This window comes from Mizuhopecten yessoensis, unplaced genomic scaffold (genome assembly GCF_002113885.1).
Source record: "Mizuhopecten yessoensis strain PY_sf001 unplaced genomic scaffold, ASM211388v2 scaffold3667, whole genome shotgun sequence".
Lineage (NCBI taxonomy): Eukaryota > Metazoa > Mollusca > Bivalvia > Pectinida > Pectinidae > Mizuhopecten > Mizuhopecten yessoensis.
Window position 1 is genome coordinate 191,114 of NW_018405159.1, and position 13,492 is coordinate 204,605.

The 13,492-nt window shown below is 35.8% G+C and overlaps 2 protein-coding genes across 10 annotated transcripts in view; one reads left to right on the forward strand and one right to left on the reverse strand.

Annotated features, from left to right (window-relative positions):
* The window catches only part of LOC110447921 (serine--tRNA ligase, mitochondrial-like), a 32,683-nt gene extending 31,675 nt beyond the window's left edge, over nucleotides 1–1,008 (reverse strand). For all 9 annotated transcript variants that reach the window (XR_002462656.1, XR_002462657.1, XR_002462653.1 and 6 more), the window contains exon 1: nucleotides 962–1,008. The gene's annotated coding sequence lies outside the window, so the exon portion shown is untranslated. The remainder of the gene's footprint in view (nucleotides 1–961) is intronic.
* Nucleotides 1,009–1,029: 21 nt separating this feature from the next.
* LOC110447923 (BTB/POZ domain-containing protein 17-like) lies at nucleotides 1,030–4,499 on the forward strand. Its single transcript, XM_021493914.1, has 3 exons — nucleotides 1,030–1,109; nucleotides 2,033–2,394; nucleotides 3,070–4,499. The coding sequence occupies exons 2-3, from the start codon at nucleotides 2,038–2,040 to the stop codon at nucleotides 4,153–4,155; spliced, it is 1,443 nt and encodes a 480-aa protein (XP_021349589.1). The 5' UTR covers nucleotides 1,030–1,109; nucleotides 2,033–2,037; the 3' UTR covers nucleotides 4,156–4,499.
* Nucleotides 4,500–13,492: the final 8,993 nt, after the last annotated feature.

Below are 13,492 nucleotides of genomic sequence, written 5' to 3' on the forward strand. Positions count from 1 at the left end.
GGGTCATAGTCACGGCAATTCGGTGATGTTTTCGGCACCAAATCGCATATTTCCCGATAAAATATGGCAGATGGAAGTAAATAACGTCTACAAAGGTGATATTTCACAGTAATAAAGAAGTATTTGGTTCATAACTGGATCGTATCGGGTAGTATTGGGTAGTATTGGGTGGTATTGGGTAGTATTGGGTGGTATTGGGTAGTATTGGGTAATTAGACGCGCCCGTTATGCATGTAGGTAATTAATATTAAATTTCTCGTGTCAGTCGTCGTATCAGAGATGTAATATATACTGGTATATATCTGGTCGTATGAAGCTATAGAAATCATTAACTATAGAAGTAAGAACAAATAGAAACAAGGAGGGACTGCAGCAATTGATATTTAAAAACAAATTCAAGTATTTCATCAAACAATATTATGCCAAAAACCCATTCCTAACACAAACATGCAGGCTTTTCTAAATACTATTAAGATAGTTCATAAGAGGCGAAAACGATACTTAGGGATTTTTTTTTAATTAAATCTCTATAGGCATATCTGTCCCTGTCTAGTTTTGAACGTCTAAAAGTCTAATCCGTTTGACAGAATGGCAGGTTGTTGATGAGAGGTTATAAATACATTCTGATTCTAGTCACAGATTGACGCTGCAACTTGAACAGACAGATGAAAATACTATCATTCTTACGAACGGTTGAGCAGAAATAGTTTCATTGATAATCATAACAAAAAAAAGGACAGAAACTGATCGAGTTTCTGTTTCTCACTGATTGAGGTCCAACACGTGCACGTGCGTTTTACTGTTTCGGGGTTGCACGCGTAAGGACGCCTTGGACACCGCATGATTATTGCTTTAACATTGACAATTCCTGTGAATGGATACAACTTAAAATGCAAGTTAAAAAAGTCAAAGAATGACAGGAATCTATATTTCCTCGAGACATCGGTCATAGTGTACTAACCCACTCGTAATCTTCTTGTTTGTCATTGAGCCGGTTCCACGCAAGGGAGGTAATAATGTAAACAAACCATACTTCCGGTTATTTAGGCGTAACAGTTTATGTTGATCAGATGAGCCCTGTGACTAATGTATGCTGACGCTAGTGAATGGTGAGCTTTATGTCAATGCATATTGAAAAGTTTCTATTGTATATTCACTTTCTTACCAATTATTGGTGAAAATTAATCATGTATTGTCTTAGGTGCTATCTTTGATACGGAGAATGATGACATCAACCTGCTGGAAATAATTTCAATCCATATTTTTGACAACCGTATGAGTAGACATGAAGAAAAATGTTAGCTAGTCAAGCGAGACTGATCCTCCACCCAATTTGTAATATTCATAGATCTATAACATAAGTCTGTAAATTCACATGATAAAATGATAGATATAATATAGAATCAATTCTTAAAAAAACTGTCTAATTGAGAGAGAAAAATGAAGACTAGGTTTTAAGTTATCAGCAATGAACTTGCAAAAATCATAACCGCACAACATGTTATTATTTATCCAACATTTATGTATATTTTAGAACTGACAGCTGTGTAATATATAAAAAAAATCCTATAGTCAGAATAAATCTGTTCTGTGAAAGATAGGGATGGAACTTCAAAATGAAATTCAGACAAAAATACCAAAATGACAAGTGCCCTTTTTTATGTGTTAATATTAAATATCATATCTAGACCTAGATGGGTTGGCATATAATTACAAACTAACTTCAGATATATGTATTTTTATGTTCAATTGTATCACAACACATATTGGGATTCAAATAGTCTGATTTTTATTTTTTATTTTTTTATTGGAGATCTGTCTCTGCAACATCAACAAATTTTTTAGAGGAGATAACTAGTTTGGACTATGATTCATACAAATCAAGCATTCATATCTGAGTTTCGAAGATCCAGGAGAAAATTGTTTGGTGGATTAAAAAATTAGGTAAATTGATAGGTCACACAAAAGCACATATCCTTTTAAACAGACCTACTATAAAATATAGGAAATTAATTGATTCTTTGTTTTTTAGGATGAATGGCCTCCCCACCTCACATCCAGCCTCTGAACTTGGAGGCAGCATCTTTAGTACAACATGCAGGTCAGATCCAGGTACAGCTGCCATCAGCTGGTCAGCATCCTCCCTTAGCAACTGCTGTGTCCACTCCGTCACCAACAGCCCGGTCTGTCACCAGTCCAGAGGGCATTGATTGCTATGGCAACGAAAGACAAGCTCTGAGTGACCAGGGAAAATTCTTCAACAATTCTCTTCTAAGCGATGTTATTCTTGTAGTCGGAGGAAACCGCTTTTACGCCCATAAGTTGATTTTGGTGCGGTCCAGTGATGTGTTTGAGAGAATGCTCAGTGACCAATGGAAGGACTCGCAGGAAAAAGTGGGTATTTTTTTGTCATATATAATAACCATATACATTGTGAATACTATGTCTTTATATAGCGGATACTGTCACCATATGTAGCGGGTACAATATGTTCAGTTGTGAGGTCATATTCTATGATGGAATTGTGTTTTTTTTGTTTGCATGGCCTGTTTGAATGGAAGTGAACTGAATTGAAAGTATTCAAATGAAGTTCTGATTTAGTTACTTCAGTTGAGACATATGTCACTGTTTATAACATATTTTCACGGGCACTGTAATGATAATTTATGTTATTACATACTTACTACTAAATTCAGGTTCTTTGTATGTGCACTATGACACAATTGCTCTTACCCATATTAGCCCTCGCCGTATCACACCCCAAAACCTGTATCAGCCCCTGCCGTATCACACCCCTTTTGATTATTATTTTTGTTTTTCAATATTTCAAAAGAAAAATTGATCATAAGATAGTAGCTTTTATTAGTAAGTATGTAATAAACAGAATAAAACATACCTTTTTCCATATCACACCTAGTATCAACCCTTGACCAATATCAGGCTGATATTGCAGTCTCGGGTTGATACTGGGTGTGATATGGAAAAAGGCATGTATTATTCTCTATATATCACCTTCTTTCATGTCATACATTTTCCAACAAAATAGTTTTTCTTTTTTTTTCATCACAGGAACTAGAACTAGTGGAGGACCAGATATGTGTGAGTATGTTTCCACGCTTCCTCACATTCCTGTACAGCTGTCACATTCGACTAAACATGGAGAGCACGCTGCCAGTTCTGGTCCTTGCTGACAAGTACAATGTGAAGGACTTGCAGGAGGTTTGTATCAACTTTGCCTGCACCTGTATCATACCCAAACTACAGCTCAAGGACGTGTTTCATGTGTGGTTTCAGTATGCCACAAAGTGCTACCACCAACGACTCATTCGTTCCTGTGTAACTGCACTTTCGGAAAAAATGGATGACATCATTGCTTCAGTCGAGTGGGAGAGGGAATGGGGTCAACTTGATAAAGAACAACTCATTGAATTCTTGAAAAGTTCATCCCTTTCCATCAAAGATGAGTTTGAATTATGGAATGCCACATTGAAATGGCTCAATTCTTCACAGCATCCAAAACGTCTCATGCAGTGTCTCAAAATAGTTGTAGAATATATTCGGTTTCCGATGATGACGCCAGAACAGTTGACTGAAATTGAAGCTTCGGATATTGTAACGAAGAACAAAAGTCTGTTTCAACAACATTTCATGACTGCATACAAATATCATGCCCTGCCATTAACCCAGAGGTCTCTGGTTAAAGAGTTTCATGGACCTTGCTTCCTGCTACGTAACTACACAGACTTGAGATGGGACAAGCGCTTTGTTGTGCCTATGTTTTCGGCAATACCTAGAGGGGCAGAGGTGAGTTTCCGCTTCACGACACGATCATCCACTTTCCCCCCTCAGACCTGGGAATGGGAACTCAAGGTATACCCCAAAGGCTACTCGTCTACCGCTGAGGACTTTCGCTGTGTGATCTACTCAAATCTCATCCTTGACCAGCCTCGGCCTGTGGAGTATTTGCTCTCCGTTGTAAGTAAGTCGGAACTTATACACACAGTATCTGGAAAAAAGAATTTCTCGAAGACAAGGTACACGGCCGACACCGAGATGGACAAGAAAATTACTGTCGTCGAGCTCAACGAGTTGAACTCTCCTCTGTTGGTTGATAATACATTGGTTCTACAGATCACGCTCAAACCTGTGGAGTAGTCATAGCAACCATCTAGGAGGACTTACATACAAATAACGAAGTTAACAGGGAACACTTTTCAATGAATCTCTGTCTAAACTGCACAATCTGAGGACAAAATTACCTGTACTGTAATGTATAAACATACAGGAAATAGAAATCTACTACAGTGAAAACTGTCTAAACAAAACAGCCATTTTGGAATGGGGACCAAATGTAATTTGTCAGATGAAAAATAAGTATTTACAAATTCCTTATACACCCATGCATAGCTTCGTGTCCCTGATAGAATGGCATGAAGTTTTTAATTCATTTATTGTAATTTTTTATTTTTTTTTATTTTTTTTAACTCATTCATTCCTGAAGTTTCGTAATGAACTATTCCAACTTTTGAATAGGAAGAGTTCAAATGGGTCTTCAGGGGTGAATGAGTCAAAAACAGTACAACTTTGACTAAAAGTAGGGGGTCGGGACTTATATAATGAAATAGCATTTGTTAACATTTCTACTGAACTGCAATCGAATTGGGTGGGCTACTTACCAGACATAGACTTATTGCTGGATAAATAAGGAAGTTCTCACAAACTTTTTATACATTAAACAGAGTTATTTTGATACACTTTTGAAGCTCAAGGATATGATGGAGGAAAACATATCTAATAAAAGAGTTCATAAATTTGTAGACCTCATTAAGCATTCCTTTGCAGAGATCATACTTTTGGAAATACATGTAGTTAGCTAAGATCTCAGATTTTTGATGACGAGTGTTTAGGGTTGTGAAGTGGGAAAAGGGTGCCTTTACTTATTACCTTGGCAACATGGGTAATAGGGTTGTTGGGGAGATGGCTACTTGGTTACCATGACAACATGGGTGTTAGGGTTGTGAGTTGTTGATATGATTCGTTTTACATTCACAATGTGGATAATAGGGCTGTAATTTGCAGGAGGGATGGGTTTCCTTGTAATCTTGACAACATGGGTGCAATGGTTGTTAGCAGGAACAGGTTTCCTTGACAACATGGTTGATATAGTTATTAGCAGGAACAGATTTACTTGTAACCTTGACAACATGGGTGATAGAGTTGTTAGCAGGAACAAGTTTTCTTGTAACCTTGACAACATGGGTGATAGAGTTGTTAGCAGGAACAGATTTCCTTGTAATCTTGACAACATGGGAGATAGGGTTGTTAGCAGGAACAGGTTTCCATGTAACCTTAACAACATGGGTGATAGGGTTGTTAGCAGGAACAGATTTCCTTGTAACCTTGACAACATGGGGGATAGGGTTGTTAGCAGGAACAGGTTTACTTGTAATCTTGACAACATGGGCGATATAGGGTTGTTAGCAGGAAAAGGTTTCCTTGTAACCTTGACAACATGGGTGATAGGGTTGTTAGCAGGAACAGATTTCCTTGTAATCTTGACAACATGGGAGATAGGGTTGTTAGCAGGAACAGGTTTACTTGTAACCATGACAACATGGGCAATAGGGTTGTTAGCAGGAACAGGTTTACTTGTAACCTTGACAACATGGGTGATATAGTGTTGTTAGTAGGAACAGGTTTACTTGTAACCTTGACAACATGGGTGATATAGGGTTGTTAGCAGGAACAGGTTTACTTGTAATCTTGACAACATGGGTGATATAGGGTTGTTAGCAGGAACATGTTTCCCTGACATTATGGGTGATAGGGTTGTTAGCAGGAACAGGTTTACTTGTAACCTTGACAACATGGGTGATAGGGTTGTTAGCAGGAACAGGTTTCCTTGTAAATGTAAGGAATGTGAGTTGAGGGAGAATAAGTTGGATTGACAATCACATCAAAGTTCCACTGAGCTACATCAAAAGACCCATTAGAAGTGACATTATTCCACGGAGAGAATACATATATATTGATTTTTTTTTAAAGTATATATTGTAATATTTATAACAAAATTGGTTGTGTTTTTATTGTAAGTCTGTAAGTTCTAACACATTCATAATGTTTTATAAGCTTCAGGCTTTGCTTTCAATTTGTTTGTTATGTTTATTTTTTGAGGCATACGTGGGGCAGTCACCAGGTACTGACCATAGATCGGTTGGGGGGTTTCCGGGAACTCCGGCTTTCCTTCACCACCAAAACCTGGTATGTCCTTAAATGACCATAGCTGTTAACAGGACGTAAAACACAAACAAACCAAAACCAAAACGAGGCAGGGACTTTCCAGTACCTCTTCTGAACTTCTTCTTGCCAATTTCATGGTTTGTTAGGTATAGCTGTTGCCTACTACATGTATACCAGCCAGTCCTTCAAATCAAATAAATAATAGAGTATATCTTTTGTAGGTAAAACGGATAGAGAATTTCTACCTGAGGGTTTAGAAATTGGGTCAGAACTCAGGCTTTGTGAGGGTAGAATTTCCTTACCCACTATGCCTACATAATGATTAACTCTTTTTTTTCCTCAGCTTTTACCCGGAATAGTCAATGACTTTGTGAATGAAACATCCTTTAATTAAATATATTTTCTAGATAACATACACATTAACCAAGAACATATTGGAGAGAGTAGGAAAAGATATAACTAAAAGGGTTCAGAAAAACTTCAGAACATCACTTTATGATGTCACTAGCATATCGAAAGGACATCACATTTCAGAACATCAGCTAATATAGTACTGAACATTTTGAATGCAAGCGGTTTGTTTTTATGCATTATCTAGTCAAGATTTACGAAAAGATGTAGTTCCCAAGCCGGGGTCACCAAATGCACCATGGGATAGAGTTATATGCCTCGTAGGTATTCACATGGGACTCGTGTATCTTACATACACAGAGGTGGGAGAAAATAATACTTTTTCATGCCCAGGGGTGTAGGATAGGGAAATTTCACCCGAGGGGTTTCCAAATTTGATAAAACCCAAGGCTTTACCGAGGGTTTTGCCAGAGTCAGATCATTGCTATCATTTTCAAGCATTGGCCTTTTGCCTTGTTGATTTTGTAAGTTTACATACATTTTTTGTATCTAAACAATAAACAAAGTTGTTACAAGGTTGAACGATGTATTGTATACATACCGATATATGCGTATCTATTTAATATGTCTATTTCCTGTCATTTGCACCATGTAAAATGCATTGTTTCTGTGTTTTTTTGCTATATGTTCTTTTTTTTGTATTTCTATTTTCAAACATCTGTGTATTTTATCTATCAACTGCTATTTTGTGATACAATTTTTGTCTTTGACATAGAAACATTCCCGTGTGGTATTCCTGTGCGATTGGTGCTTTTTGTATTGTAAATTTTTATCAATGTATAGGAATAAAATCTTTTGATCTTTTCATTGCTTTTTTTAATTTCATTCTGTCAGCAACCAGTGTCCCATACAGCATGCTGTAGGAACTCTTTGGTGTCTGCCACTTCCATACAACATTCTGATAACAGGACATGTGACTTTGAAAGTTGGTCAAGGTCACATATACGAGGAAGCCTTATAACAACACTCCATTCTAGGTACCTTCTGGCCAAATATTATGACCCTATAGGCCATATTGGATTTTTATTTGGACCCCTATAATTTCAATATATTCAACCAGTAAAATAGCTTATATATTTCAGTATAGATCTAATGGTTTTAAAGAACGAACAACTCCAAAAATTGTCAATTTGAAGAATAATTTCTTCCCAAAGAAGTATACATACAAATAATTATTTGTTTGCTGTTTATTTTGAGATGTGGAAGCTCTCCCATGGAATTATCAAAAGCTTGGCATGTATGAAAGCTGTTAACCCATTAAAGCCAATGTTGACTTTTAACCCCAGCCAGCACTTAAAGATGACCTCTGACCTTAGGCCAATAGGTTTCGCACTGCTGGTCTTCATTGTGTATCCAAGTATTATGGCTCTAGATCCTGTGGTTCTTTAGATATTGTTGTTTAAAGTTCTCAACATATTTGATCCCTGTGACCATGGGGCTGCGGTGGCCAAGTGGTTAAGGCGTCCGACGTTCTGCTACCACTAGCCCTCCACCACTGGGTCGTTGGTTCGAGGCCTACGCGGAGCAGTTGCCAGGTACTGGCCGCATGTCGACGCTTTTTCTCCGGGAACCCTGGCTTTCCTCCACCACCAAAACCTGGCAAGTCATTATTCAATGAAAAAATTGACAGACTGAAGGACACTACACCATATCAACTCACTAGTGAGCTAATATTCTTAAAAAATAACACAGATTCTCTTTTTAATATGAAAAAACTCTGATTTTATTTTATAACGATAATAATCCTTATGTACCAGTATCACAACATCAGAATTGCATCTCTATGATATCCTCAACACACTGTAGGGTTTCAAATTAAACAAAAAAGACAGCCTTAGCCCACTTCTATATATCAAATATAACGGCCCAGACACATCCTCATACAGTAGCAGAAGAAAAGATTAACGACAACATAACCACAGAGAAAATTACAAATTTAAAAAAAAAAAAAAAAATGAATTAAAACAAATAAAGTAGTAAGCTGGTAGCTAATGTGTTTTACTAGTTCCAATTAAAACAAAAATTTGTACACCAATTCTGTTAACAATTACTGTGTTTTTGTCATAGTATGTGTAGTATTTGCATCTCAAATGCAGTTTATTAATCAGATTTCTTTCCCTTAATCCAAATTGATCAAGTACACTTCAATTTGAAATTACCCCAAAAATTGTATCAATAAAAAATTACTCAAGTCATGCAAGCCAATTACAACTTCATGCCAGGACGAACACTGTACCAGAATGTAATGAAATAAAAACGACTGTTTGGTACAAATGAATAACCAATTCTTTCAATTTCCTGCCCTAAAAAATTAAAACTTTTTATTTCAATATTTTCAAACCAACACAACCCACTTATTTACAATGCTTTCCAATTAGAATCAATGTTATGTTTCCAAACAGGAAAAGTTATGTATTCAAACTACAATAATTATGGTTTTGATTCATTTTTATCATAAACCCAACCAAAACCTGTTAAAATTGCACATTTTGTGATTTAAATATAGACTCGAGAAATCAAAGAAAAACCACCATCAATTGCCGCGAATTTGTGGCGTCATTTTATGCCTTTCCTGTGAAATTGGTGAAGTTACCTATCAAAACATTATGTAGTAGTGATTATTACATTTCTTAACAGTCTAGGTATGTGATAAATAAATATTTACAAGTAAATTTTTCATCCAACTTTCCTTGCATAATAAATTATGAAAATGCACAAAATTTACAGAATTTAAATCTCACAGCAGGTACAGCCTGATTATTTCATACTGAATTGCTATGGTATTAAGTGATATTTCTATTACGGAACAATCACAGGGGCCGGACGCATCCATCCATCATCAATGATGATGAGGAATGGTATAACTATGAACCATCATATTAGTACCTATGGATGCTAATGTGTCACATCCCTGTGAGTAAAGATAAAATAAATATGGTCTCCCACTCTTAATTAACTTAATTAACAGTAACTTAACTCATTCACCCCTGAAGACACATTTGAACCCTCCCAATTCAATGGTTGGGAATAGTTCATTATGAAATTTCAGGGGTGAATGAGTTAATATACATCACAAACGTTTCAATAAAATTCACATTGGGAAAATATGAAACCTACTAAAATAATATCACAAATACATGAAATAAAACAAAATCACAAATAAATAACCAATTTCTTGCTTCTAGAACTAGATTTCCATGTGGCATTGTTTGGGAAGTTTCTTTTGTGATTTTGTACCCGATTTGACACTTTTAATGCATTAACCCCCGAAATTGCATAATGAACTATTCCAAGGTTTGGATTGGAAGAGTTCAAATATGTCTTCAGTGGTGAATGAGTTAAACACACTTATGTTTCTTTTTATATAGGGTACTTTAAACAATGGAGAGGAATCTTCAGCTATAAATAACGGAACAGCTGGAGTTTGTTACTGGAGTGTGCTACTGCTGGAGCAGATCACAGCTGGAGTTGGTTACTGGAGTGTGTTACTGGAGTGTGTTACTGCTGGAGCAGATCACAGCTGGAGTTGAGGTAGAAACTCCCAGTGATATATGTCGGTACACCAAAGAGTTATATAGAAAAGAAATCATTATTCATGGTCATTCAACTTCAACAAAACACCTCTGCTTTGGTAATTCAAAACTCTTATAAAGCTTTTCCACTGTACTACAAGTTAATAATGCTAATACTTTTCTGCGACATTACTGGCTGGGGATAATTCCAAAATGTTAAACGCCCTAAATAGGCCCACAACATACAGCTGTTGTGAATGATTATAAAAAAAAATCAATAAATTTAACAGGAATAACTTTTTTCAGGGCCTGCATATAGTTAAAAAGTGGTGAGACTCTGTATCTTAAAGAATGTGATAAACTGTTAGAATTAGTTACAAAATTAGGAGACAGGAGTGTTTTACAGAAGCTACTGACACGAGTGGGTTACAAACTGGCCATAACAAGAGCATAAAACAACATATGCATGAAAAAAAGGTGCGGTTACAAAATTTGCATATTAATGAGCACAAAGTCGCAATCGAACAACAGGTACATTAAAAACATCTTAAAAATAATCACAATAATTCTGCCACACACAAATAGCTGGGATACGATGAATACTCGTTGTTTAATATTAATTTATGCTTCAACTTGTACTTTGATTTCTAAACGAATGTGATATTTTTTGTCAGATCTTAAGTTTTAAATAAATACAAATGATCTCTTTACCACACCTAAACCTGCACATTTAGAATACAGTATACCAATTACTATCACTAATCCCACTTATCTTTCTGACTAGTATCAAACTGACAGTGCTCTGTAACATTGCTTCCAATATATATATATTCTTAAGGGTTCAAAGAGAAAGTATCAAATTTACGCCAACTTGAAAATATGGAAAAAATATTTTCTTACCAAATTTTTTTCTTACCAATTTTTTTTATCAACATATGTTGGCTCTGTCAAACAAAAATCTAGAAAGATATTTCCTATATTTGTATATCATTATTAATATCATACAGTTGTAACTTGCTGCATTCACACATTGACATAAGAGTATAGGTATGTTGCATCAAATGTTTTTGCCAAAACATATTTCAACAAAAATGTTTCTCAAAGAAAAATAACCATAATTTAAAGCAGAACTTTTCACGGTAATAATGATCCAGTGTAGAAGTAAGAGGAATAATGATAGATAGTGCCATTGCTGTGACTCGAACCCGCGACCCTTGGCTCTCCAGCCCGATGCTCTACCGCTGAGCTAAAGGGAAATTCCCTACAACTGACGCTTGTAAGGCAACCTAATCAATGCACATCTTTTACACTAACATAGAAAAGAAAAGTAAACATCTGCAAGCGACATTTTTCTACAAGATCAAGGTAAGAAGCTTTAGTTAAACTCAGTAAAACATAAGTTTTTAGGAAACATCATCTAATTGCATATTTGTATAATATCTATCTAGCAAAAACAAAAGCAAAAATATACATGATATTATTCAACAAAATGATAATAAGATACATGTATATTCATTAAGACGAGTGTAGGGTCTATGGTATTACTATCACAGGTTGGGATGACCCCGAGTTCTAGTACTTCTCATGATCAATATACAACACAGTTAACTGTGAACATTTAATGTGTGTGAAACTTGATCAGTTTAATATTTGTCAGTCCAGATTTTGGTTTCTGTGTGAGCCTCATTAGGCACAAGGCGTTTGGTTTGTGTGTACAGTAGAACCTTGCTTAAAATGTCTGGACATTTTTGTTTTTTTCGTGTGTAGAGGAACGTGCCAACTTTGTTGGTATGGTCATTTTTCCCTTGATTTTATCAGATTTGTCTCCCCTTTTTGGTTTCTAACAACTGAATTGTTCATTGCATATGTAAGAAATACCAAAATATCAGCAACGATGAGGCAAGGTTTCTTGGAACACGATAGCCCTGATTTACAAGTTTCAACTGTGAATTATCTTAACACAACATCTACGCAGTAAATCACTGTGGTTTAGTGTGAAATGTACTGTAAACTTACAAATTCTAGTGATATTCTAGTTTTAGAGCACTCTGCACTTTCAACATTGCGCTAATTCACGATGTGGCTTATTGAAGTTTTTGTATATAGGTTCCTATTGCATATATTGTAAGTGCGCAAACTCATCAACACGCGAATCTGTCAACATTTTATATTATGCCGCCTAAATCTGTGTCAACTTAAATAAGTACTCTCACAATAAATTTAGACGGAAACACTAGTCTACCCATTCTTATATATACTGTGTATCCTATAGGGCTTTGTTATTCCCATTTAATACAAAGTACTGGCATTGCCTTCATTTTTCTTCTGCAACAGATGAAGGGGGACAACCCTCTAATTAAAGCTATCATGTATGGTTATATGACTTTTCATGCTCCATTGCAATGCCATGCTTGAGCAATTTGTCATGCTCCAGTAACCTTTCTGATGAAATAAAATGTAAAAAATATTTGCATATCTTTCCAGTGATTATGACTTAACACAAAACTTGCCATTTTACAGTTAAAATAAAAAATGCAATATTTCATGACACACCAACATGTATAGTCTATTTAATAGTCTATTTAGCTGACTTAGACAAAGTACTTAGTTGATTGGTGTTATGGGGGTCAAAGGTCGTTTGGATCAAATTAACATTTTTTTCTCCCTGCCTACCTTTTCCCATTAACGTTCCTATTTGCATAGGAATAAAACACCGAACACTTTCTACAATCAAAGTAATAGTGCAGTTGCGTTTCAGTGATGATGTGTAAGGTCGGCCATGAAATGTAACTTTGACATCAACACAACCGTTTTTGTTGACTACATACTTGAAACCACTGTTGATGAATAAGCATACAAGCACAGTAAGTGTTAAATAAGTGCAGTCTAAAATGACATTACCACTAAAATACATGTAAGTTTACAGTATCTGATCAAACATAGCTAAGGTCAAAGGGACATCGTTCTACGACATTCTAACACAATCTATTTGAGCAAATTCCCACACATATATTCATGAAGTACCGCGACAATTCTTTAAGCATATTATTATCATCACCACAATAAATGTAGGTTAAAAAGAACTAAATGAGGATTTAATCCAATAAATATGTAACGTATGATATTTATATGCCTTCGAATCATTACTCCTTGTTATACATATAAATAGCATCAATGGACAAATTTCAAACACAAAATGCATATAATGTATCATTTTCACGGTTCATTTCTATATATCACTCATAAGGTGCAAAGTATGGATGGTAGGCGAGGTGGAGAGAGTGAAAAGGGGGAGGGGGAGGAAGTGGGAAAGAGAAGAGAAAGGGGGG

Bases quoted from the DNA above. Each gene is read 5' to 3' on its own strand.
- LOC110447923 (XM_021493914.1), top strand. From the start codon at position 2,038: ATGGCCTCCCCACCTCACATCCAGCCTCTGAACTTGGAGGCAGCATCT. The intron at 2,395-3,069 runs GTGGGTATTTTT...TTTTCATCACAG, and splicing joins GGAAGGACTCGCAGGAAAAA to GAACTAGAACTAGTGGAGGA.